The 27,267-nt window shown below is 42.1% G+C and overlaps 2 protein-coding genes across 2 annotated transcripts in view; one reads left to right on the forward strand and one right to left on the reverse strand.

Annotated features, from left to right (window-relative positions):
• Positions 1-1,433: 1,433 nt before the first annotated feature.
• Positions 1,434-4,389, forward strand: trmt5 (tRNA methyltransferase 5). Its single transcript, XM_061743064.1, has 4 exons — positions 1,434-2,016; positions 2,507-2,631; positions 3,125-3,764; positions 4,120-4,389. The coding sequence occupies exons 1-4, from the start codon at positions 1,548-1,550 to the stop codon at positions 4,179-4,181; spliced, it is 1,296 nt and encodes a 431-aa protein (XP_061599048.1). The 5' UTR covers positions 1,434-1,547; the 3' UTR covers positions 4,182-4,389.
• Positions 4,390-4,397: 8 nt separating this feature from the next.
• The window catches only part of mnat1 (MNAT1 component of CDK activating kinase), a 39,377-nt gene continuing 16,507 nt past the window's right edge, over positions 4,398-27,267 (reverse strand). The window contains exons 7-8 of the mRNA XM_061743065.1: positions 19,146-19,267; positions 4,398-4,692 (exon numbers count right to left, since the gene is read on the reverse strand). Of these exons, the coding sequence (XP_061599049.1) occupies positions 4,572-4,692; positions 19,146-19,267 (243 nt within the window). The 3' untranslated portion in view covers positions 4,398-4,571. The remainder of the gene's footprint in view (positions 4,693-19,145; positions 19,268-27,267) is intronic.

Below are 27,267 nucleotides of genomic sequence, written 5' to 3' on the forward strand. Positions count from 1 at the left end.
GGCGGGACTGAGGGTGAAAGGCATCCTCGTCTGTGTAATAGCAACGTAGTTATTTGTGTTTTACATTAACCAACAAGAACCAGCCTTGGAGCACGTTGCATAACTTATGAATAACTTAGTCATATACAGGACTGTCTCAGGAAATTAGAATATTGTGATTTTCTGTAATGCAATTACAAAAACAAAAATGTCATACATTCTGGATTCATTACAAATCAACTGAAATATTGCAAGCCTTTTATTATTTTAATATTGCTGATCATGGCTTACAGCTTAAGAAAACTCAAATATCCTATCTCAAAAAATTAGAATATTCTGGGAATCTTAATCTTAAACTGTAAGCCATAATCAGCAATATTAAAATAATAAAAGGCTTGCAATATTTCAGTTGATTTGTAATGAATCCAGAATATATGACATTTTTGTTTTTTTTAATTGCATTACAGAAAATAAAGAACTTTATCACAATATTCTAATTTTCTGAGACAGTCCTGTATGTTGGATTGGGTGTGCAAGCTACCGATGTGCCTTTTGCCTTGTTGGGTCAAATAAAAAGGCATTCATTTTAAATTATTACATAGGTTCATGTCCTGCATGTAAAAAAACTGTGAGAACATAACATTTTTATTTAATATTCAGTCTTAAGTGATCAGACATGGAAGAAACTAAGGTGGTTTTTTTCCACACATCCAATCCATAGTTTGTAATATTTTGTATTTGAAAAGCAAAATATATTATTTTATTTCCTCAACAAAGATAGTAGTGATATTGATTTGTAGGTGAGTTTTAACAGTTAGCCAGGGGTGGCACTTTTTACTTTATCCATAGTCACATCAGCTTTATGTTTAATGTCAAAGGGCTAGTTGTAAAGCAGCTGCAAGATTAGACAAATGTTCAGACTTTTTTGCGTGTGTGTATTTTTTTATTACACAATTGCCTCTGCATTTATTTTTTTTTAATTTATTTATTTTTTATCTTGTCTGCACACATATTAATGGTTGATACCATACCGGTAAAAACCTAAGGCATTATATATGTGCATTATTACTATATTTAATATATATACATATACATACGCATACACATACATATATACACATACAAACCCAGTGTTTTTTTGTTTTTTTTTGGGGGGGGGGGGGTGACATCCACTGCCAATCCAGGAAGCATTTAATTATTAATAACAGAAATATATTCACTACTATACTAGAGGTGTGGCAAACTACTTTGGAGCGCTAAAATGTATTGGTTTGTCTCCAATCCGCAGGAACTTTTTTTTTTCTTTCCTTCTGTCAATAATTCTTTCCCCTAAATACATGAAAATGGTCTTTGAAAATAGCTTATAATTTTAGAATCTGCCAATCAGTGGGTATGTGCCATCACAGCACAGGTAAACACAATCAAGATTTTTGTTTTTTTCTTTTCTCAGGCTTTTCACCAGAATCTTGTCATCACTTCAAACTCAGAGAAAGCTCAACGTTTCTGCTGTGCACCGGAGGCTCTGCTCTGCAGCAGCAGCCTGTCCTGGCTTAATCACCAACCCAACAATGGAGTCCAAACTGTACCGGCTCCCCACAGAGGTCCGGGGTATGACCTCTCTGGATAAAGATGCCTTCACACAGGACATCACAGTTCCAGCGCTGCGGGTACCCACTGGGGTCTTAAACAAAGTTGTGAAGTGCCTGAGAAAGTCCACCATCCAGCGACCGGGTCTTCCCAGAGTAGTCCAAGACAAAGATGAGAATAGTGGCTGTCGGTTAGTCCTACTGGACCCTCGCAGAGTCACCTCAGCGAGCTCCTTCAGTGAAGATGAAGCTGAAGCCTTGAGGTCGTTTGGTGTGACTGAGGAGCTGCACTACTATGAGCTAAAGCTGACGTATGACAACCTGAAGACGGAAGAAGTGCTGGAGGCCGTGCTCCCTCAGGGTCAAGATGTGACATCGGGCTTTAGCCGGGTGGGACACATCGCTCACATGAACCTGAGAGACCACCAGCTCCCACACAAGAATGTCATAGGTGAGAGGCAGATGCTGAAAAGGAGAAATGTCACTTTGGGGAAATAGCAGGGGCTTCAAATGTAAAAGTACTTACAGCTTTCAAAAGTTTTTCTCAGGATGTGTTGTGCTCACAGTTATCAATTTAAAAATCTCACAAAAGTACACTGGTCTCAAGACAGGAGACTGATCAGTTCTTATACGTTAGTGTTTTAATATGCATCCTTATTTATTTTATATTGCATCGTCTTTGGTCGAGCATGTGGAATAGATCAATTATGTCAAGTTTTTTCTAATAGTTTTTTTTAAGGACTTGATTAGTTTTGGGATGGGGTGGCAACATTACAGCAGAATATTTACTGAAATTGTAAGTGCTTTAGCTTTAAATGCTTTTTTTTTTTGCAGATCCATCTCAGGTGTAGTTGTAGTTAACAAAACAGGAACAGAAATTGCTGTTGATCAGCATGTGTTGTAAACAGATTGTTTTTTAATTTGTTTTGCTCCCACGGCAGGTCAAGTGATCATGGATAAAAACCCTGGCATCACATGTGTGGTCAATAAGATAAACATAATTGACTCAACGTACCGTAACTTCAAGATGGAGGTGTTGGCTGGCGAGGAGAACATGGTGGCCAAAGTATGTGAAACTGGTTAATGTTTATGATTCACACATATGTAGAAAGTCTTGCTTGTGTTGTTTTTAAAAACTTACAGCTGCTCAACAGTTCAGGGCCTCCTTTGTCATATTTTCCATTTTATGATGCTCCAAATCTCCTCCATGGTTGACAGGTGCAGCTCGAGCAGCCAGACGCTTTTACAACATAAACATGTTTTCTTCAAATGAGCAGAATGTGGTTTTACAGTGTTGCTGAAATAATCCAGGTGTTTTTTTTAGGAGACATCATCTGGATGTCTGGATATGTTGCTCCAGAATCTGTGCATACTATAAATTAATGGTGTCTTCACATGTGTGAAAACTGCCTATTTCATGCTTTTGCCACATCCCCATGTCACAGATGAACTGTTAACAGGACATATGGTCTCTAGTTTACAGCATTAGATGAATTTAACCTTGATTGTTGACACATCTTTGGAATCAGCTCTGATGCTCAACGTTGTTCTCGTTGCAGGTGAAAGAAAACGGAGTGACGTACGAGTTTGACTTCTCTCGAGTCTACTGGAATTCTCGGCTGAGTACCGAGCACCAGCGAGTGGTGCAGCTCGTTAAACGCGGTGACACCGTGTTCGACGTGTTCGCCGGGGTCGGACCCTTCGCCATTCCAGCTGCCCGCCTGGGCGCCAACATTTGCGCCAATGATCTCAACCCGGAGTCCTACAAATGGTTGCAATACAACTGCAAACTGAATAAGGTGGAGGGCCAAGTCCGGACCTTTAACCTGGACGGTAGAGCCTTCATTCAGGGACCTTTGAAACAGGAGTTGCATGTTCTGCTCAAGGGAGACACGAGTGTCCACATCGTGATGAACCTGCCTGCATTGGCTCTGGAATTTCTGGATGCATTCAGGGGTCTCCTGCAGCAGGAACCTCCTTGTGACCAGAACCTCCCCATAGTACACTGCTACGGCTTCTCCAAAGAGGACGACCCCGAGGCCGATATGGTGCGGAGAGCTTCCCTCAGCCTGGGATTCCCTCTAGAGGAAAAATGCTCTGTGCATTTTGTGCGCAACGTAGCTCCCAACAAAGATATGATGTGTGTGAAATTCACTCTTCCCAAAGAGGTCCTCTTCTGCAGTAATGAAGAGTGCAAAGGTGAGAAATTGTTTGTCGGGCAGTCAGGAATCCAGCAATATACACCAGACTACTTCATAGGGTTCATTTTGGCCATGAAATGACAAAGAAATATCAAAATGATGGCTGGGTGGTGATCCAATCAGAAGAAGCTCCATAGTTAAAAAAAATTTAAAAAATGCCAAAATCAAAATGTGGCACGTTATCAATACATCTGGGCGTTACTGTAGCTACTATCAATTTTAAAAAGGTTTTCATACTCTCAGTGGTCTTTAGGGCATGGAGATGTCACAGAAATTCCAGATGTGTTGAAGTAAAGGAAAGTTTGTGGCAGTTTCTGTTATTTTCTTCTCAACATTTGTGTTGTGTTTTACAGAGACCGCAGACGAACCAGCCAGTAAGAGGCAGAAGTGTGAAGACTCTCCACATTCAGCATGATTATCACAACAACCTGAGACTGTAAGGAAAGAAAATAAACATTTCAGGGACATTTTTTCCTCCAACCTTCACCTTGGCTAGTTATGTTCTTGCATCATCACGAGAAATCATGATTCAGCTTTAAGGCAAATAATCGATTACAGTTATTATATTGAGCTGTACATGTTCCATGTTAAGGTTTTCTTTTTTTTTTTTAAATAAATCTCAAAAGACTGATTGACTGTTCATTTTTATTAAAAAACAAAACGACAAAAAAACAACTTAAAATATTACGTTACCAATTGACCAAAAACAAATCCGAGCAATACCAGCCACAGCAGCAAAGAGGTGGTAGTGCTGTATTTATAGTCCATTCAAGCCCATTTGGAACTTGAACAAGGTTGAATGTGTTTAACCTCTCAGAGGGAACATCCCACTGAAAGCATCCTGGACGGCTCGATGACACGCCAGAGCTGAGGTGTATCCGCCGGCCGTGTCTTGTGGCAGGGCAGTCCGAACATGGTTCAAGTACCTGGGAACACACAGAAGGCTCGACTCAGTACCGACAGGGACACATTTTGTAATTCTCTCAAGCGGGCGGCCCGAGCGCTCGTTTTAAAAGTAGTTTCTGAGAGTGGAACTTTAATTTATTATTCTTTAAAACTGCGGCTGTCTCCAGACCCTTTGACGAGATCATAAAAGACAGACGCAGCGATACACCGACAGTGAAATACCTTATGTCCTGACGCCTCACCAACATGGCTCTATTAAAGTATTATAGAGTGCTCACAGATGTGGCCTGTTCAAGCATGTTTTCAGGATCTAAGCAAAGCCAAGAGTCACTGTTTATGTTCACATTTGTGCACGGACAGAAAAACAGTCGAGCTGTTAATTTTGCCTCACATCTTGTTGCCACAGTTCTAACTGTGTGTGTGTGTGTGTGTGTGTGTGTGTGTGTGTGTGTGTGTGTGTGTGTGTGTGTGTGTGTGTGTGTGTGTGTGTGTGTGTGTGTGTCCTGCTTTCCCATCCACTCTAATCCTTTCTCCAATGTTTTTGTACACTCAGAAAGTGGTTGTTTCTTACAACAAATCTAAAACAACAAAGTCCCCCAGCAACTGAGATAACACGTAGCCTTACCCAATATTGCTAACCCCCCCCCCCCCCCCCCCTCCCAGTCCTGACAGAAAGGTCTAAAGCCCTCACACGAGTCTGGCTTTGTGGCCCCTGTTCCTGTGAGCTGGGGAAACTTCAAAGTGAAACGGGACGCAAGAGCACAGACAGCACTCTGATTTCTGCGCTCATTCAAGCTGCTTTGCAGAGTAACCCAACACCTGCGGGGAGGCTCAGAGTATGAGCGAGCTGAGGTGTGTGTGAATGGGTGACGGATGAGGGGAAAAAAAGGTTGTGCTGAGACTTAACGCTGGACGGATCATATTTTGCTTGAGTGTTTTATGATTCTACAAGCTGCTGCTTTTTTTTTTTCTTGTAACACAGTAACTCTGATAAAAATATTGAAATATGAAAAAAACATGTGAAAAATGAAGAACACTCTTACTGAATCTAATTCTTTTTCATTTTTAATATGTTTATATTACAATAATGATGATGATAGGCTTTTTGGATTTACCAGGTAAAAAAAATTGGTAAATAATGATGTGCTTTGAGTATTTAATATGATTTTATTGTAGTTCTTAGTTTTCACCATTGACTAATGGGCTCCAAGTTGTTTGGAAGTGACCTTTTGAACCCTTTTCCGATTAGTGATGATGTCTTTCCTGCTTGGCATTGTGTTAACGCACTCCTAAATGTTCCACATAGCAAACTGCCCAAATGTCTGCAGGTCAAACTTGCTGGTATTTAATAAATTGGCCGCTACTTAGACAGTGGAAGCAATACGGGTTGTTTAGTTATAATTTGGTGTAATATGTCCTGTTGCTTTTCAGCAGCTTTATTTTTTTTAACCAATAAGTTTTTACAAGTGAAATCTTAGAATTAAAACATTGTTTTCTTTTTAAATGACCCCACTTGTACACGTGTCTGTGACAAACACAGAAAGTCATAAATACGGCACAAGTGAGAAAGTGAGAGGAACAGCGCAGAATGTCAATCACATCAGACCACTCATCACCCACTAGAGAAACGACACACAAGTTCAAAACAGGAGGCCCAGTGATTAATAATAACTTCATTAGGTCCAAGCTGCTGTAGCCTGTCCTTCAGAGCACTTGAGGGAGGTCTTCTCATATGGCTTCCTGCATCGGATGAGTGCTATCTATTGATTATATTGTACTGGGCCTTTTTAATGGTGAAAAAAGTGGGCTATTTACAGCCCGTCTAAGTCTGCTCTTCCTGCTAATCTAATCCCCAAGCTACTCATGTGGTCATTCCTTCCAAGAAAGCTGAGAGCTCTGTGTAACTTTATACCTGCATGCCCCTGAGGAGAGGGAGAGCATGAGAGCAAAAGGAGAACATGAAGGAGAGGGAAAGAGAGTGTGTAGGTGTGGGGGTTGGGAACTGGAAAGAGGAGAGTGTGTGTGTGTGTGTGTGTGTGTGTGTGTGTGTGCCAGGGAAGGAGGGGAGGGGGTTATGAGGTGAAACCACCTTTGGGTATCATCATCACTAAACTTTGCCTCTTAAACCAACGCTGCCTGTCCTGCACTCACCCCAAACAGCCGTGGTTAGATCAGTTGTGCTCCATTAACTCGACGGCTGTTTCTGCATCTTCCGGTAAAGGCGCGCCATGAGACACACACTCATCTCTCTCTCCACATGACAGTACTCAACCATGTTTACAAATTCAGAAAGGACAAATAAGAAGACATGCAACGACAAGACATGCTCTGAACACAAACTTCACAGAAATCATGAGGTGAGATGCAACTACATACTGGAGCGACATATGCTGCTCGTATTCTTCACGCCCCTCTGACACGACAGTGTCACTGTGAGCATTAACGCTCCCACCCCGTCTCCCCCGTTCCCTCCTTCTCCCTTTCCTTCTAAAGGGTGGACAGCCTTTTGTTCATGGGGCACTGAAACCCAAGCTGTTTCGGCCAGTAACATCTTTCACTCGCCGGGCCCCACTGGAGCATTAGTTGCAACTTGATATGGGTCTTTTCAAAGCTTTGTATTATTGGGTAAATATAGGTCAATTTGGACCGGCCCATTATGTCGCTTAGGGGGAGCTGGAATATACGAGTGCAGGTGATGAAGACAACTGAATGACACAGTATGTGTTCCAGACTGCAATGGCCACGAGGGAATACGGCAGGTGTTTGCTTTAACTCAGAGGAGTGATACATTTAATTTTTGTCCATCAACATCTTTTTCCTTTGTATGTCAGATTCCACTGGAATCAATTACAGCATGAATTTAAAGTTTGAAGCATAGTTACTCGCGTTATTTTCCACCCTTCTGCTTTCCAAAAGCCACGTGAAAATTGGCCGAAAACTGTTCGAAGCGAAGTGCATTTTTCCACTTGGCTCAGTACCTGCTCAGCGTCTCCTGCTAATGCTAATAATGCTCAGATATTTTCCTGATGGGGCCCTAAAAGTACTCCCTGCTTCTGTTGCCTGGAAAAAGCAACAGAGCTCCATCTCTGATTAAAAGTGAAAAGATAAGTAGTGAAGTGTTCCGGTGGGTTTCATCGTAATTTCCAGCTGAGAATGTGGGGCTCCTCCTCGTGTTTAGATGTGGGGACGCTGCAGTGGAATGGACAGCGTTTGAGATCCTCAGAAAAATGGCTGAGGCTCTGGGACTCGGGGGAGGAGGGAGAATGACACATAGCAGATGGAGGTGCCGGCTGCGGTGAGGTTTTTTTTGTCACAACTTCATGTTTTGGCTAGACTTGGATTAAGAAAAGCTGTGGATGATAAGACTAGATGGAAAGGAAAAGAAAAGAAGGCTGTTATGGTGGGTTTAAACAAGTAGACACTTAATCAACATGCAAACCACAGAACAGACACAGTTCAGCGCAGCAATCCCAATCAGTTTTAAACAACGCTTACTAAAGAATTGTTGTTTTTGGTCCATCTGCGTTAATACATTAAGACTTGATGAAGTTACTGACAATCCAGGATGTTGAAAGTAGCTAAACCAACCCTTTCTGAAGAACAAGAAACTTGATATTTGGCTTTATTTTTCTGAGAGTGATTAACATCTCAACAAGTTCTTTCAATCTCCACACTGATCTGAGAGGAGACGAACAACTGGCTACTCATTTTTGCTTTTTTTTCCCCTAACAGAGTAAAAAACCTGAAGGATGGTGGCAGCAATGAATAAGAAGAATAAGCCTTTATGTTCAATACCTGAGAATCACAAGGTTAAAATTGTACAGTGAAATTAGGGAGAGCATTAACCACACATGGAGCACTGTTCTCGAAAATGGATCAAGGCTGCCGATAATAATAATAATTGATAAATAAAACACCTGGACATGCATTGACGTTTACCTTATTGCACTTACCCCATGGTGGTCATTGTTTTAAATTTAACTTTTTGGTCATAGGGATAAAAACTGTTTTGGAAGCGGCTTGTTCGGCACCTGTGGCTTCTGTGCCTCTTGCCAGACGGCAGCCGGCTGAACGAGCTTTGACCTGGGAGTGAATAGTCAGCGAGGACCGTTCTCGCCCTGCTGAGACCACGAGAGGTGGTGATGTCCTCCAGGGAGAGCATGGGACAGGCAGTGATGTTCGGTGCCGTTTTTATTACTCCCTGCAGTGCTTTCCTGTCCCCAGTTATGCAGCTGGCATATGCGATGGCAAATGTCAGGACAGATTCTATGCTGGACTGATAGAAAGCCTCAGCAGACCGACCTCTAGGTGACACTTCCTCAGCGGTCTTATGAAGTGCAGCCACTGCTGGGTTATTTTGACCACTATACTATACTTCTGATCTGATCTATCACCATCTCTTTTGTTTTGCTGGTGTTAAAGGTGATATTGTTTACTGAGCACCATGTTTCAAGCTGTACCTCCTCCCTGTATCCAGATTCATCACTGCCAGGGATCAGCAACACTGTTGTGTCATCGTGTATTTGATAATGATGTTTGAGGGGGCTGTGAGTGTCGGGGTGGATGATATGAGAGGGCCCACCTTTACTGTTTGTGGACAATCCGTCAGGAAGTTCTCAACCCAGACACAGGTGAGGGACGGGAAGTCCAGGTCAGTCCGTTTCCTGTCAAGGATGTTTGGTACGATGGTATTAAATACCGAACTATAAATCGATCGATGATGCAGGATCAGTCGCTCGAACACTTCATACCCCCCGAGGTCAGTGGTTATGAAGTGGTTATAGCTCTTTTTTTGGGGGGCGGGGACCAGAATGATGGCGTCTGCGTTCAGGGAGCGTGAGACTGTGACCTTGTTAGTTGGTTTGCACAGGCTTTGCTCTGTTCCTGCTGCTTTATGTGGATGGAATTGTTTTGTCTTAAAAAAACGAGTGAAAAATTGATTCAAATCTTCCAGCAGTGAGATATCAGGACTGGTCAAAGTAAATGAAAGTTAAGACAACTAAATACTGCTAATCCCCTGCAATAGCGACAGTGCTAACTAATATTCCTACAGTAAAACTAATCAGGATTCACTTTGGAACATTTCAGTACAGGAAGATGATCAATAAATCATATCCTTTCTTTTCCACGTTAAGAAGCCTCATTAGCTCAGTTTATTAAAGCGAAGGAGCAGAAAATCCCGGGGCAGCATATTTCAGAAACGGGTTTGCTCCGTCTTTCTAAAAGGGCAGTTATGAGTCTGCTGGACAAAAGTACAAATGCCCGGAAGTCTTCCTTTAGCACTATGCCCCAGCAGCAATTGAGGATTCCTGGCATGGGAATGATGGGAACTAAAGGAGGGAACGGAGCCACACACCTGCCAGATGATTTGTCATTATAAAGGGGTCAGCACTCAGCTGTCACCCCCTAATCACCCATCCTACCCCTTAAGTCACCCCCTCCTTTACCCACTATACTCCAGTCCTCCCCAAACACCCCCTGCATTCCTCTGGCAGCTCCGGTTTCACTCACAGCACCGCAGCCCCATCTGCCCCTCCTTCCTAAACTCTATCCGGAGAGAAAATGTACCCCTGTGAGTAGCACAACACAGTGAGAGCATTGTTTGGAAGCACGATGTGTGTTTATACCCCCCCTGTGTGTGTGTATCTATACAGTTGTGTGTATGAATACATGTTTATCTAAGGGCAGAGCTATCTGTATCACTGTAATAGCAGAGTTTTAACCAGCAGAGATGTGTGAACTGGTCCAGGGTGCAGTCCAGAAACAAAAACTCTACAGACAGTCAAAACAGGGATAACTCTCACAGGTATACTATATCTGTCAACAGGAGTCTTTCATCACCGTAGGTCAGAGGTCACGCTGTTTTCCACTGACTGCAGCTTCCTCTGGGACATGCAAGTGAGTGAGACAGATCATCAGCCATTAGCCTACCTACTGTCCACCAGATTATCTCAAGTTGTACTCAGCAAGTGTGTTTGAGAGGGGCTCAGTGTGGTTACATCATGTCCACACAAGTCTACAAACCTCTTATCCATTATCATGCGTCTTATCATTGCTACCGACTGGCTGAGTCTGCCTCTCTACACCCCAAAAGGGAGAAAGAGAAGGAGGTGAGTATTGCTAACACGTACTTACTTAAATAGAGAACATGTTTAAAGTGTTAACACAAGCGGTGGCTGACACTTGACATTAACATTCACAGAAATAAATCCTGACGCAGAGTAACTGGCAATCTATAAAATGTCCTCTAGCAGTCGGCTTGTTGGCTTGACTGATTATTTATACGTATGCTTGTTTTGCTTTTGAAAACCAGGATTGCAGTTGTATTGTGCAATTTCTGCTTCCTGCTCCAAGCATCACCTGTCATCACTCATAAGAGGAAAAACGTTTGTTTTTTCTGGCCCTGCACCTGCATTGTCTCGCCTGATGGGGGCAGTAGAGGCCGTCCGGGAGGCCACTGGCCATGCACCTAAATCGCAGCAGCCGTGGGGCCCGAGAGGCATCACACAGCCCTCTAACCACCTGACGCACAGAGCATCTTTCTTTTTTCTGAGCGGCCACATTATATCTTTGCCCCCAGGAAATTTTAGGAGGAGGATGAGGGGGTGGAGGCAAACTGCTTTGGACGGAGAAGATAATTGCATGACATCAGTGTCATCGTTAACCAAATGGGGCTGCGCACAATGGGAGGAAATATGCTGTCCAGTGAATGGCTAGTACCGCAAGGCACACCCATGCACACACACGCATATACATACACACATGCACGTATAAAGAACAAAGGAGCCCTGACAGTTGGGTATAACATTCAGGGAATAGATCCCCAACAGACAGACAAAGAATAGTTTTCCCAGTGGAAATTCACCTCTGCAGGTATCAGTTACAGCACTGGGAAAAGCCAGAGTGTATTTCAATTACGGAGAAAACTGTGAAAAGAGATGAGTGGGAGGGGGGGGCAACGAGAAAAAAAAAAACACAGTGGAAGATACAGCAAGGGGGAGGGGTCTTAATTCATACATTGTGGTAGAAAAGTGGCTCCTACTCTGACCTGTGTGTGACGAGTCCCCACAGTCAAGCCTCACATGACAGAAGTTTGTTTTGTTTTTCTAGCTCTTAAGGAGGGGAAAATGAGCCTGCTAATCCCCCTTATACATAGCTAGGCTCTTTGCCTGAGGGATGGATGAATGAGGAAGATGCACAAAGCTCCAGTCTGTTCATGTTTGTATGAATGACATACACAAACTGAGTATAATTTGTACTTAGGTTGTGTGCATGCATAGTTATGTGCACCATCAGGCTCACAATCAAAGCATGCAACCTCAGTGTAGAGTGCAGCTGCAAACCTCTACACAGAACAGTGTGTTAAAATAGTCAGGATACACAACCTCTTTCTGTGCCGTGTTGACCCTGTGGCCCCTAGGATGTGATACAAATAATTTGTGGCACAAGATGAGTTGTTATCCTAAGGATTCCCTTCCCACTGATGTTGTCTTCATTGGCAATGCTCTAGTTTGCTCTGGTTGGTGTCCCCATCTCAAGGGGAGTCTAGTGGTCCGTCTGGCACGCGGCCTATGGAGGCATAATACGCCAAGAAGCAGAATTCTTTCAGATGACCAGAACACACACAAGATGTCTGTTTTCTGCTCGCGATTTGGCTCAGAAAAGATCACCGACAAGCATGAAGCTTCAGTCAACTACAGAGCGAGCTTATTTTGACTCATACTTCAAGAGAAGATCAATATTTGCACAGATCTATGGGAGGGAAAACAATAGTGATCTGGCTTCCACCAACCCTGTCTGTTAATGGTCTGTTTACTGAGACAGACGGGATAATGGTCTGGGTGTTGGCTGCTGGAGAATCAGACAGTGGCCATGCTCTGCTCCGTTTCTGGTATAGTTTCTGCATAAAGTTAGTGGCTAAAATGCTGTGCATAAAGATAGGGCATCCTATGGACACAGACAACTTTGCAAGTCAAATAGCTGGCTTCAAGCCTCCAAGTTTTTATAGCGCCTGCACTCTCTTTTGGCTATGCAAATTTTTAAATCTGTGTTCCCCGTGACTACGGCCAAGCTTTTAGATCTAAGCAATAGAAACACTTGAACAGTGAGTGAAGCGCTGCAATGAAGTCTATAGTTACTGTCTATGCTAGATTTAGCAACGCAAGACATTGGCACGTGCAACGAGTGTGTACTGTGGATGAATGAAGCATATCAGATGTCTGAGGGACCAGGTTCAGCTGTAGGTCTTGGTTATGGTGGTAACCTGGAAGTATTTGTGACGATATGGTTTGAGGGAAAACCATATTGTTGTGGGAGAACAAAATAAACAATGTTCAAAAAGCTGGGATTTTTGAAAACATATCTTTTAATTGACTGAATGAGGACAAAATGTGTGGCCTAAGACATAATCTAAAAGTTGTAAAAGTAGATCAAAGACAACTACTCTTGAAAGAGTTCATGTGAGGTCATGCTAACCGGCGCCTCATTCTCCAGCTCATAACTTAAGCATCAAAGCTGTGTTTGTGAGAGTGCATAACTATTTGTGGCCCAGAATACAAGCCCATCTCTCTAAGGTGCCATCATTCTCCCCTTGTCAGTTCCAGCACTCTGACATCCTGGTGCAGTGCCTCAGGTCTCTTGTGGTCAGTGACCTCTGACCCGTCCCCTAGATCCTCCAGACCCTTCAGGCCCATCAGATGGATGTGTGCCTTGCAGGGATCAGAGAACCTGGGGTACATGGAAAAGCTATTCAAGGCAATTACAAGAAATTCCTTTTATTAGCCATCCTCTACCTATTGAAGTAAAACAGGAATATTGTCAGAAGACTTATATTTTCATTATAGAGTGAGCAGGAGAATAAAAGAATGACAGGAGTGGATTCAAATATCACATTTAGTGTTGCTTCAAACTCTCAGAGCCAAAACCAGGGTCACAGATGGTGCTGCTTTCAAACGAGACCCAAGCTAGAAACATGGAGACTTCAGGCTTGGAGTAAGGTCAATCAGACGTAGGCTACAAACTCACTGCGGGGACTTGAGGACTGTGATATTACTGCCAACTATCCTAGATACCGCCCTCCCACTAAAGCACTTAACATGCAGCATAAATAAGCACGCAAACAAACAAACAGACATATGCACACACAGTCTGAGAAAAGCATCCAGGCATTAAAGGATGGATGGAAAGCTAAAGAACACAGGCAGGAGGAGAGCATCACTCAGAGACCCATTAACCTCTGGCTCCCAACCAGAACAGCGAGGAGGCGTCTTTTAAGCACATGTTAAACATAGCAAGTCTACGAGTGTGTGCACAAGTGATCTATGTATTAGTTTTGTGTCCATAAAAACATTGATTAGCTTCAAATCAAGACTTGCAGGCAGTTTTGAGGGGAGAAAATGATTGGTTTATCCTCTGTGTTTATGAATGTAAGTCAAAGCAAACTACCCACGGCTTTTTAACCCCTCAGATAGTGACTTAGTGAGAGAAAGTGCTCTCAGGACTATTTCCTTGTGCATAGAAGCACATCCCCAGGAGAGAAGCTCCAGACTAAACACTCATTCATTCAGCTGCTCCCCTTCACCCCACCGACAAGAGACGGATGTCTGACAAGCACTTACAACAGAAAACTTCACTTTTTCCACCAATTATAGAAAGCAATGTGGAGAGGAGGAGGAAAAGGCAAAAACTTCAAAATATTATACACACTGGCATTCCCCGAAGTATACAGAGCAACTTCTGTCAAAAAGAGATGGGCTAATTTCAGGGCAACCTGTGCCAACACAAACAACTGCCCTGGCTAGCTATCATTGTCAGCACTTGAGGTTTCAGTTGAATTTTTTAACGCTCCACAGACAATTTCTCTTTCCCCCTTATTTTCCCCCCATATGATTTGTCCTTGTCCAAGATCCTGGTCGGTCTTTCATCGCCAACACAGTCAGAGCTCTAAAGTATTTCTGGTAAGGAGCGCGCTCCAATCCAGATGTTAATCTACACACTCAAACAAATGTAAAACTAGTTTTTTTTCAGGTCACCAGCATATGTCTACAAGCACCCCTCCACTTGAACAGATATACAGTAGATATTTAATGTAAAGCAGCCATGACTTTCAGGTTCTGCCCATCAGCTGGATCTGGGGGACTAACAGCTACTGCTATACCAGGAGTCGGCAACCCGCGGCTCTAGAGCCGCATGCGGCTCTTTAGCGCCACCCTAGTGGCCCTAGCTTTTTCAAAAATGTTTCACCTTTTTTTCCTTTTTTTTCCCCTTTTTCTTCCTTTTTTTCCTCTTTCTTTTTTCTTTTTTTCCTTTTTTTCTTTCTTTTCTTGTTTTATTTTTGCTTTTTTCTTCTTTTTTTCCCTTTTTTCTTCTTTTTTTCTTCCTTTTTTCTCTTTCTTTGTCTTTATTTTCTTTTTTTCTTTCTTTTTCTTCTTTCTTTCCTTTTTTTCCTCTTTTTTTCTTCCTTTTTTCCTTTCCTTTTTAATCTCGACATTTCGGCTTTTTTCTCGACATTTTGACTTTTTTCTCAACATTTCGACTTTTTTCTCAACATTTTAACTTTTTTCTCGAGATTGTACTTCAACATTAATCTCCACATTTTGACTTTTTTTTTCGACATTTCTCCTTTCACCATTTGTCTTAATTCTAAGGTTTATACAAGACCTTTCATTTTTTTGCGGCTCCAAACATATTCGTTTTTTGTGTTTTTGGTCCAATATGGCTCTTTCAACATTTTGGGTTGCCGACCCCTGTGCTATACTCTCTAGTATAGTGTGCTGTGTGCTGGGATTCATATAACAGTCGTGAATGTAAACATAATTTGTTTCTGTTTGTGTCTCCAAAGCAGTATTTACTTCTCTTTTGATTTTGTTTATTAAAAGATTGTTGCTGTTCAACATAAAAGCAAAGAGCCATGACAAGACATTTGGAAAACAGCCTTGTAGTGTTACATTTGCAGTGTACTCGTAAATCCTATGGCTCACGCACACGTTTGAGCGTGTGACAGTCAATGAGATAGGCAGTACCATAAAGCTCTAGCAGAAACCTCACACACAGACGGGGTCATATCCTCCATGGCAAATCATACACACCTTTGCACATAAGGAGAACCTTCGGGGACATACGTGTGTCAAAGTAGTATAAGTTGAGGTGAAAGCTGAATGAGCATTTTTGGAGGCCCCCGTAGCCAGCATATGCTGCTTTAACTGTGTTCCACTACCGAGGCAGATGTCTTTAATATAAGAGCTCAGCTTAGCCCATATTTATTCAGGTACAGCTGAAAGAGAGGGAGAGACAGTGTAGGAGGCGTGGTTCTTCTTTTTCCTGGCAGCAGTGCAGCGCTCCTGCGGTTTAGTTTTGGGGGGCAAAGGGACAAGGCAGAAAAGACACAGCCGCTAAGACAGAGAGAGAGAGAGAGAGGGATGAAAAAGAAAAGAACAAGTTGACTAAAAAAACATGGCTCCAGTCAGTCCTGTGTTGACTGAACGTCCTGTGCAATGGACAAGTCCCAGAGGCCGTGGGGCCACCAGGGAGGGATGTATGAGCTTAACGCTCCGGTCTCACTTGATGCCTGCATCCAAGACAAATCACCAGTGGTGCTGCTGTCACTGTGGGCCTTGACCAAGACAAACAGCCATGTCTTAAAATAAGTACTTGCCCCCTCGCAGCCCATTCCACCTCATCCACGCTCAGGCACATTCATATCTCCTCAAAAGTTCAAGCATATTCCCTTCACAGGTCAAAGGAGGGGAGCTGTAGTCCACGCAGGGGACTCACTTTTCACTCTGCGAACACTGTCCGCACTCTCCCTCCTGTGCACACGCGCTTGTGAATATTTACATACATCACATATGCTCCGCTGAAACCAAAACGCTGTAACTGCAATAACAAAGGTGAGTATGAGTGCGTATGACATAAACCACAGCAGACGGAAGGGAAGTCTACGTGCAAGGTTGATCGCCTATGTATTTTCTCAAAACTTCAAACTTAGCTGAAATACAAACTGCCAACTATGCAGAAGTGTCAGCAATATTCTTTGCTTTTACTTAACGGCACAATGCATCTTGGGACTTGTGGTTTGTCTGAACTAGCCTTTCTGTGTCGCTGCCTGCAGCCTGCACCAAAGGGATTGGTGTTCCTCACTGAACAGAGCCTCATTTATCTCTGGCAGAGTCCTTCCTCTCCAGCAGCGGTCCTCCTGGACCCCTGAACTGCTGACACCGGGGGCCTCTCCGCTTTCTCCCTCCTCTGAACTCCAGCATGCAGCAAAAAATTGTGCGATGCGTTACATCTGCATAATGATTAGCCTGGCCAAAAGAAGAAGTAGGGCCTCAGCACTTCACTGAATAGATAATGGAAATCAGTACCAGTAATTCAGCTTAAACTTGCCTGAAATGTTTCACCTTAAGCAGATGATTTTCAGGGTAATTAAATAAATGTAATTGTTCAACCAACAAAGATAGCAACATCTATGGTAAAGATAAAGTGCAACCCATTGAGAGAACCCTTGTCCTAGGGCTGGGCGATATATCGAGATTTTAATATATATTGATATATTTTCAAACACGATATGGTAAGAGAATATATCGTTTATATTGATTTAAAAAAAAAAAAAAAAAAATTTAACTTTTTTTTTTTTTTTAAACATTTTTTTTTCTTTATGATTTTGATATAGCTTATTTTGGGAAAAATTGACTTGAATGTTTTATTTGAGATTTGCACAAATGTTTTGTTATTTGCACAACTGTCAACCTCAGTGGAAAAGTCTGCCTGTTACTGTCTATATTGTATTAATTGCACAGTGTATTTTAATTTAATTGTTATGCTGGAAAGGGATATTTGTTTTATTTTATTCAAGAAGCATTTTTATTCTATATATGCAGGCAGTTTATTTTTATTTCATTTGTTTTATACATTTTGATATTGTGCAGACCTCTGTTAATAAAGGTACCTGTGTGACATTTGGCACGAGGCTTTGTATTAAAACTGACTGTTTTTTTTAAGGTTTGCCTCAGAAAAAAATTAAGCTAACAGAGATGCTATGCTATAATGCTTTGGGGGAAACCCCAATTAAGGCACAGAAAAAATATCGAGATATATATCGAGTATCGCCATTCAGCTAGAAAATATCGAGATATGACTTTTGGTCCATATCGCCCAGCCCTACCTTGTCCTAAACATGCTGATTTTATTTTCAAATATGCATATCGTAGCCAAATGAAGGTCACAGTCAGGGTGAAGCAGACCTCAAAGTCAATGAGCTTGCTGAAAAAAAGCAAATGACCCCGTTTTGCCTCTGTCACCTAATAAAAGCAGGCATTTCTCAGTGTGTGGGCAGTCTACACTGCCAGCCGGTTGAAGTGCAGACGGCTGGGCGCTGGATTGTCTGATGGATAGCTTACACTCAGTAAGGACTGGACCAATGGCGTCGTGGATTGATTGGCCCAAAGGGGCCGTCGGGGAAAGCACTTCCTGCGTGTGTTAATGGACGCTCCTGCAGATGCACTGTGGCGGCCTGTGGATGGTTGTTACTACCTCTCTCTCTCTCCCTCCCAGACCTCCTCCCGTATATTTTGCTTTCAATCTCTCAGTTAATCAGAAGCGAGTCAAGTGAAACAAGCCAGGCCTCTCAAGGAGTGTAATTTCCTAGCAGGTCTTCAACAATACACCCAAAACAAGACTTCTCCAAACTCCACAATTCCAAACATAGCTTCTTTTTTTTTTATTTCCATGAAATTATTTAATTTAGAATGTATTTGTTGATCAGAAGATCTGAAGAACACGAAAAGTTTCATGTTTTCAGCGTGCCTGGGCCTGAAATTTGTCATTTAGTGGTTGTTTTTTTCAGATTTGAGGAGTAATTTGATATGAATATTCCAGCTTCAATAGCTTTGTTTTCACCCGTCAGCTAAACCCACAACTTTTAACCCCTCTGTATTTTCTGTATTTTGGATGTGGCAAGTCTAAACTATTTTGACCACCAGAAGTGAATGCCTAATCCAAACCTGACCATAACATTAAAACCAAGTCGTAAGTGTCAAAATAACTTAGGACACTGAAAGCGGTGCCAAAGAGCCCCAATCAGTTTTTCGGCCCCCATCCTAAATAAATAAATGTTCATTACTTTCTGTAAAGGAGATATTCTTACTGCCCCAGCCCACTCCAGAGCCGGAGAAGGAAGACGTTGTCTGTGAATTAAAACAATATTATGGGCACGCTCATAATTAGGAGGAACCTTATTTGAAGGAAGAGCTGCAGCAGCAGAGTAATCGACTGCAGTCGGTTCAGAAGCTGACAGAATGAAAAATAAGCAACACGACAGAACGTGACTGGGAAAGAATAAAGTTAAGGCTTTTTGTTACTTCTGATGTCATGCAAACAAAAAGGACTTGAAGGAAACTCTGTAAAGGAAACTAAAATGAGCCGGCCATGGCTGAACAGATTATATGTAAACGAGATTGAATAAATAAATTTGTACCCAAATCTGCCCAGCTGCTCCAGGTCAGGCACCGGGGGTCCATAGGTTTCAATGTGAATGGGTTGGTACTGGTACAGAACCTCCTCTATCTTGGGCAAAGGCTGGAGAGACACAGTCTGGCGCTGAAAAAAAACAGCAAAACACACAACAGAGTCAAGTTTTCAACACAGACTATTATTATTAGTGATCCAGTTTAGTACAACACTGGAGGGAGAACATAAAAACGGCTTAATGTCAATCAAACAGCAGAAATTGCAGAATCCAGTTCTTGACAGACTGGTGTGGAAATTCTCTCAACATTTTCACTTTCCCCTCTCACTGTTGGTTTGGTGGGGAAATTTGAACTAAGACAATGACTGAGCACATTTTAGTGGTCACATTTCCATTTGCAACTGCAAAACTATTCAGCATGAAACTCTTAACAAGAAGAAAAGAATGCAATCATTATCTAAATGTCCTCAACTTACAGTAATCAGAGCACCCATTTGTCTACTGACATTAAACCTACAATACTCCTATACAAATAAACAAATAATGATTGTCGTGCAGGTAAAATCTACAGGTAAAACCTGCAAAACACTCCAGTATTGTCAACGATAAGACAAGGTATTGTCACTGAAAACTGTAGCTTGCTCTTAAAAAAACATTGTTAATATCTCAAAGCTAGAATTTCAGGAAGGCTAATCCATTTCCTAATTTTCTGGACCGTGGTGATCGGCTGGGAAATACGAGACTTCTCAAGAACGCTGTGGAACTGTTCGATTTGGGGCTCTGCCATCAAAGGGGAATTTCCACACAGCGTCAGACGGCTATGCTTTCTTCAACATTAAAGCAAAGAGACTCAAAAGACAAGCCAGGGTCATGAAACAAATCTGGTATTAAAAAAGAAGATGTTTAAACAAGCATGGACTATTTTAGAGAGAAGCACCGGAACCCGGGGACAAAGGGAAGATAAAGAGATGAGAGAAAGCCAAGAAGAAAGGTAGTGGGGGGAGAATAAACAACAGAACACAGAGGGGAGTCGATGAAAACCAAACTAAACAAGTAACATGTGCCCCGTGGCCACAGACTGCCCTGCCTGCTCTCACACATGCTTCGGCCTACACAACTACACACATACTCTCACACAAACACGGAAATAAAGCAACAGAAACCAAGCTGGAAGTACGAAAAGCCTCAAAGGGATTCAACTTGACATGGCAATAGAATTAGTTCCCTTGGTACGAAACAAAAAATAAAAAAATAAAGCTAAAGATTTTGTTGTCCATGCAAGCATGTAAGATAGTTTAACAAATACAAATGCAGACTAAGCCACATAACTTATACACTACGCATTATCAATACAGCATTACATGTAACATACTCAAGGAGTTACTTTTCAAATAAATGCTCAGATTTATATATACACCCTGGGGTTTCCTTTTCTAGCCAGTAGGTCAAGGCAATATGAGCAGCATGTATTGTTAAACATCTGGACTTTGTCTATCCTCAGAGATCACTGTTCAACAGCGCTCAAGAGGTTTAGGCCGTTCTAGGCCAATGCTGCAAACCACTGACTTACCAAAGTATCAGGGTGTGTCGGGGAATCCACTTATTACATTAGCGAGAAGGACATGTCATTTCTAAAGTTGAAGGTTCTTGGTTGTTGTCTTGTTTTTTTATGTAATTCATCATTTGACCCAAGTTCTAAAAACAACTCTCAAATATCTTAACAGATCAAGTCTGAACCTGTTGTTTTCCAGCGCTGGTTTTATGTCGGTGCAGGCAGAGACTGCAAGCAGAGATAGTGTAGTAGTATAGTATCAGGAATAGATTCATGTGTTTTTCCACTGAAGAAATAATGAAAGTTGAATGTCTGCTCTCAATGTGTCTTTTGGCTGCATACTGTGGTACTGTCAGTGGAATAACTGGTTCTTTTCTCTTACATAATCAATCCATTTGTATAAGATAAACAAAATTACACCACTCGCATCAAACCTATGGATATAGGAAATGATTCATGTTGACATGTGATCATTTATTTTAGATGAACTATGAAGAAAAGACAAAATTTGATACAAAAGATGTGGTTATTATAAGCTAAACCAGTTCTTCTTTCACTATTTTTAAATCATGGTTTCAATCTTTTAGGTAGGCTTTTAAACTTTCCTTTTAGAAATACATCTCTACAGTTTTCGATCAACCTTTAGTAATCCTGAGGTGCCACTGAACATTTAGCCAATCCCATCCATTCATCCAACAACAAAGAAACCCACCAAAGACGAATGAAATCCAGACCAGCAAACCCAGGTCTAGTCACTTTTCCTTTCTTTCACACTTCTCCCATCTCTCCATCTATCTTCTTCCAGACTTCCAGCACTGTTCGACTCCCCCACTGCACCAAGATGCACTGGAGCATAAGGGTGGAGGGAGAAGTAAAAGAAAAAATGCATACAATGGCTGAACTGTATAAAGAGGCATTGGCAAATTGGGAGTTGCAGACAGCTGAAGTTCAGTAAATCAGATTTTAAGTGACAAGTTGAAGAGACCCCAACCCAGCGTTGAAATATTTGCTTTTGCATTCCTCTGCAAGGGCACCTTGAAAACTGGCATGAGAAAATGCACACACATACGTATGCATGTGCAGCTCTGAGTACATTTACAAAAATGTGTCAAAATGTGTGTGGAACATCTGAGGTCTTTTGAGAAAAGTCAAGCTGACTCCATAAACTCAGAACGTGTGCCCTCTCAGAACTGTCCTCTGCTACATCTAATAATACTTCTGAAGCTTTCAATCACAGACTCATCACCTCCTATTAAAAGCCTGTGTGAATTACGGCATATGAATGTTGTTTTCAGAATGCTACGGAGAAAGTAAGCAACAGAAGGGTAGAGAGGGGGGAACCCCGGCCAGGCCCTGCAGTGCAGAAATGGCTAAGGGACTAGGGGCCACTGGAACAACACAGCTGAAAGAGCCAATGAAAACATCTGCTTCTATCATCATGAAGGCCCATCCTTCTACCTACACAACAGTGTGTATATTGTCAGTTTGGGTATGTAACTGGTATTTAAACTGTTACAATGCCCTTGTGGCACTAAAGAAATACTCTGGGGGCCATCAGTCTCAATAAAACTGCAGGGGAGTATGATTTGAGGAAATCACTATCGCGCCAATGGGATTTTTCCTGCATTTGTGCCTCTACCTCAAATAGGCCGTCAAGATTTTCTGGTATTGCCAGCATCAGTTCAAATAAAGTGGCAGATTTAAAGTTTCAGGTGAAGAAGTTGTAGGTGAAGAAAGGGAGCAGATCAGCTTGTAATGCTACTCTTTTATAATCCTGCGTTCAGTCCTCCTAGTTCAATGGAAAGCACATCTGAGTGACGTGGCAGACATTCATGCAACTTTTATGGGACAGGTCTTATAAAAGTCGCATTACTTTCAGGCTACAAGAGGTCTGTTCCTAAGGCATAGCAATGGCTGTACCAAACTTTACATAAAAACATTTAGAGGTGACCAGATCTGTGGCTACGTGCTCATGGATTTTGTACACATTTAGATGGCAAGCCTGTAAACGTGGCATACTTGACAAGCCTAAATCCATCAATCTCACAAATGTATTTAAGCTGTCTTATTTTATTGTCTGCCAGTAGGAATGGGTGATATTTTACCGTTCACGATATACCGTCCAAAAAATTCCCCACGGTAAGAATTTGTCATCTCGCGGTAAAAACGATAAATTCCTGTTGATGACGTTTTTGTGTAAAACCGGATTTATTGTTCTGCGTTAAATCGACGCACATCGTACGTGAAGGAAGGAAGGAAGGAAGTGAGCCAGAAAGAAAGAAAGAAATGAGCCAGAAAGAAAGAAAGAAAGAAAGAAAGAAAGACAGAAAGAAAGAAAAATTCCCATTGATGACGTTTAGTATCATTTAGTATCTTTTAGAGCAGTGTTTTGGCTCCAAAGACTGAAGGTGGTGATAGATTTATAGTTAAAAAAGTGGAGTTGAATTGGTATTTTTTTTATCGTCATTTTTATCGTTATCGGGATAAATGCCAGAAATTATCGTGATACATTTTTTAGTCCATACCGCCCATCCCTATCTGCCAGTGACCAACAAAAGCTCGCATCATCATGTGCGTATTCATGGTTTTATGTCGTAGTGTTAGATCCAGTTAAAATGAAAAACTACAACTCCAAAATTTGAGTTTTTGATATAAACATTGAACTGCTTAGAAATGGACAGGATGAAATCCTGTTGATCTAAAAGGGGAAAAGTCCTATCCAGCATTTAAATGGCAAATTTGGGTTACCACTCATAACACACAGCATAAACATTTCTCAGCTTAGCAGGAAACATCAGTTTTATAAACAGAAACCTCTCCATCACCAAAATCCAGGGACATCCCCTTCACTAACCGACTAAGTGATAATGAGAAGGCGGAACAGTGTGGCATTGTATAGGAGTTAATTATGATCAGCTCGGTTCACAGGGTGGGTAGTGCCTTCCAGTTCTCAGATCTCACTTCCTTGTTCATCCCTGGCATCGCCAGTGCTTCTGTATGGATAAAGAGCTTTGAGCCGTTTGCTGGCACACTGAGCAGCAAGTAGCAAGTGTAAAAACGACTGCCTCCCTATGCCTTACAGGTTTAAATATAACTGCCTGCCTAGTAGCAGCTGCCCCAATGCAAAGCCCCTAAAGCTGACAACTCCTTTTTCCGCTGGGCCGGCCTGCCAGCGGGCAAGGTTTGCCGAGGCCAACCTAGACATGGTCAAGCCGAGCCAGGGGCAGAATTGTGAATGCCCACATGTGTTGGTGCCAATCAGGGCTCACAGTTCTCCTAATCCCTTAGAGGTAACCCCCTCTCTCCGAACCTCCTGCAGCCATCAACCCGCAAAAGAACTGAAAAGGACAGGGCTAAAGGGCAAAGTGACATGTCATCAAATCCACCAGCTTTGTGTTTTTTGTTGTATTGAGTGTCTTTTTTAAGAGTAAAAATACAGTTACAAACTGTGTCTGTTATTTTACTTCTCAGGAACAAAAACATTGAGAAAGAGTCAGTGGGGATTGCTGTGAACATACAGCAACACATTCTCAGGAAAAACAGGTTAGGCCAGTCTGTCAGAGTATAGCAGAGTAAAGCAGAGCTTGCCATGCAAGTGCATCCATCGACCACAGGTCACTTTAGAGGTCTTGACCAAGTGAATAACGCCTGGCAAAACAAGCTCACAGCATGTGAGGGGTGGGCTAGTTTTTATGTTTATTATAGCAGTCAAATTCCACTGCCTTAGTGTAGCGATGGACTCATGCCAGACAGAACCCAAGGATATTTCAGCCAGTTACACATCAGTGTTTAAGGGTACATTTTCCACCCACATTTAGCTGATTGTGTGTGTGAGTGAATTGCATTCCTGCATTCATTACACCAGCAGTGTCAGGTATGTCAGCTGCTCTGTTGCCTGTGAGGAGCAGACAGGGCCACGGCGGCACGAGAACCCGGGACCTTTCATTTAAGATGACGCTGAAAGCTGCCAAAAGGCAGAAAGATTCCCCATCGGTCAACCGCTTTCAGGAATGGGACACTGTAGCACCTGTGAACGATCCCCAACTGCAGAAACACACTCTAGAAAAGAAAACATAATGTACTACTATAACACAAACAAAGCCAACGTTGACCCTGACACTCTTACTTGGAAGCTTTAAGCAGGCTTAAATGAAATGTCAATTATCCTCATTTAAAATGTATTCCTTGATCAAAACAAGTCCAAAGTATGGAAAATGTTGTCATCATGAACAGCTCAGAGGCTGGTCTTGTGTCAGACAACGACAAGCAACCTGTTTAAACATTGAATCGTTGCCTCCCTCCCACACAGTGTGTCTCTTTTGATATCAGCGGACATCTATTTCAAAAAGACAATTTATTCTTCAAAGGATGTGTACTCAGACTGTGTGGGGGGTGGAGAGTGTATTTGTGTGTGTGTGTATTTGTGTGTGTGTGCTCGTGCATCTACACATGTGTGTCTGGGTTCAATAGAGTAGCTACAAAGTGAGGGATTAGTGAGTGATTCCAGACCATTCCCGAGGCAAGACCAGACCCATCCCACCGACATCACACCTGGACTAAGACAACTTTCCTGCAGGATTGTCTAACTTCCTCAACAGTCCATTCAACATTTATGTGAACACACAGCTGTGTGTTCACATAAAATGGGTGGCTGTGGCTCAGAAGGTAGAGCATTTGTCTACCAGTCTGAAAGCTGGTGGTTTGATTCCCTTTGCCCTTTGAACAAGAACCTACACCCAACTTGTAGCCTAAAAGTGCTTTGAGCAATCAAGAAAACCAGAAAAGCCCCATATAAACAGTCAATTTGCAGCTAAGGATATAACAGTTAAAAAGGGAGATCCCTTCATCGATTTTGAGAAAATCATCCTAATGGCTGACAAGTCCCATTTCATTTTCCAAGCACACAACAAATGTATGGAAGCAACATAAGATCCCTCTTTAAAATTAAGAAGTTGGGGATTAATTGGCATCTTCATGTTCAATGGACTAAATGTCCCCAACACAGGTAGAAATATCATTCCAGAGTGCTCACCTTGGCTGGGGGTGGAGCAGCTGGCTTCAAATCAATCGTAGTAAGATGAGGTGAGGCAAAAGCCAGAGAGGATGTGGGTTAGGGGAGTGAGGTTTGCCACAAATTCCTCCTCTTTATCAAAGCAGTCACTTTCAGTACACCTATTTTCAACTTGCACAACATTCAGATTAAAAGGCAAAGGTAAAAAAAACTAACTGGGATTCAAGTAGTGCACAAGAGATGCAAAAAAAAAAAAAAAAAAAGTTATTTTTTTTTTTTTTTCAGAAGTCAAAAAGGATATAAAAAAATTACATATTTGCATAAAATTGTTGCTAAAGATATAAGCACCAATTGGTTTTGATACAAAAGGAATATCTACAAACTGAAGCCTTGCTTGCAGGAAAAAAAAGACCACAACCTTGCAGATAAATGAATTCCAGCAATCTGCAAGAATCTACCGCTCTGTGTTGAAACCACACCAAGTCAAACAGAAGTCATTCTAATGGACTCTGATGTGAAGGGAAATCCAAACCCACACGTTCCCCTGACTCAAGTCTCTCAGTCCAACAGAGCAGATGCTTGGTGAGAGCGCTGCTCCACCAAAAGTAGCTCAAATGGGCAGATGAAGAGAAACTGGAAGAAAGAAGCGAGGAAAAACAGCCACAGATGAGGCCAAGAGCAACATAATTATGACGTTTCTCTCTCCATCAGCAACTTTAACTTCACATTATACATCAAGTGGGTGAGAGTCCAAGCACTTTATTCTTCATCTGGAAGATTCACTGCTATCTGAATTGTTGTGTATGAAGCAGTGGTAATGTAAAAACCTAGGCTTTAGGTGAAAATGAAGATCTTTCTCCCATGCACCACTGAACTGCAGGAAGACAAGCATACCTCATGAGGGTTACTGTGGAAGAGGTGGGGCTGATGACACAGCCTATCTCATCACAGTAAAATGAAAATAAACGACTGAAAACCTGAACGACAGCCAAGTTGAAGGTCTCTCCAGACACGGTGTGCATAGGGCTGCAAACTCGGAGCAGCCAAAGCCCTGAGCCCCCATGCTGCGTCTCTGTGGGTCCCACTAGTCACACAGAGGAATGTGATGACATGACTGTAGGGGTCAAGTCCTATTTCCAAACTGAAGAAGCACCAGACACGGACAAAGATCATCTGTTTGAAAGCCTGAGCCGTTTCACACTTTACTGTCAACAAGCACTTCATGACAAGATTAAATTAGAACTAAAATTAAAAGCAGAACATTAGCTTTTCAAATCCACCTCATCACCGGGGGACAAACAAATACAACTGTGTTACCTTGAGCTGCAGTTCACGTTGAGGGTTTTGTCAGAATAAATGTCAAAACGTCTATGATGTTTCTAGGATCGCATAAAATCTTCACTGATCATTCTCAAATGAACATATCTCAAACCAGTCTAGTTTTAATGGAAAAAATATATATTAGAAAATAGTCTGCAGCAGCGACTATAACATGCATGCAGCATTATTGGATGGGCATTTACATAGTGTTGTTACATTTTCTTTTAATTTTATTAAACTGCCGACAG

The sequence above is a fragment of the Cololabis saira genome, chromosome 16 (genome assembly GCF_033807715.1).
Source record: "Cololabis saira isolate AMF1-May2022 chromosome 16, fColSai1.1, whole genome shotgun sequence".
In the NCBI taxonomy this organism is placed as follows: domain Eukaryota; kingdom Metazoa; phylum Chordata; class Actinopteri; order Beloniformes; family Belonidae; genus Cololabis; species Cololabis saira.

What these genes read in the sequence shown, in the direction of transcription:
- trmt5 (XM_061743064.1), top strand. Translation starts at nt 1,548, where the DNA reads ATGGAGTCCAAACTGTACCGGCTCCCCACAGAGGTCCGGGGTATGACC. An exon ending in CCCACACAAGAATGTCATAG is followed by an intron (nt 2,017 to 2,506) that starts GTGAGAGGCAGA and finishes CTCCCACGGCAG; the next exon opens with GTCAAGTGATCATGGATAAA. An exon ending in AGGAGAACATGGTGGCCAAA is followed by an intron (nt 2,632 to 3,124) that starts GTATGTGAAACT and finishes TTCTCGTTGCAG; the next exon opens with GTGAAAGAAAACGGAGTGAC.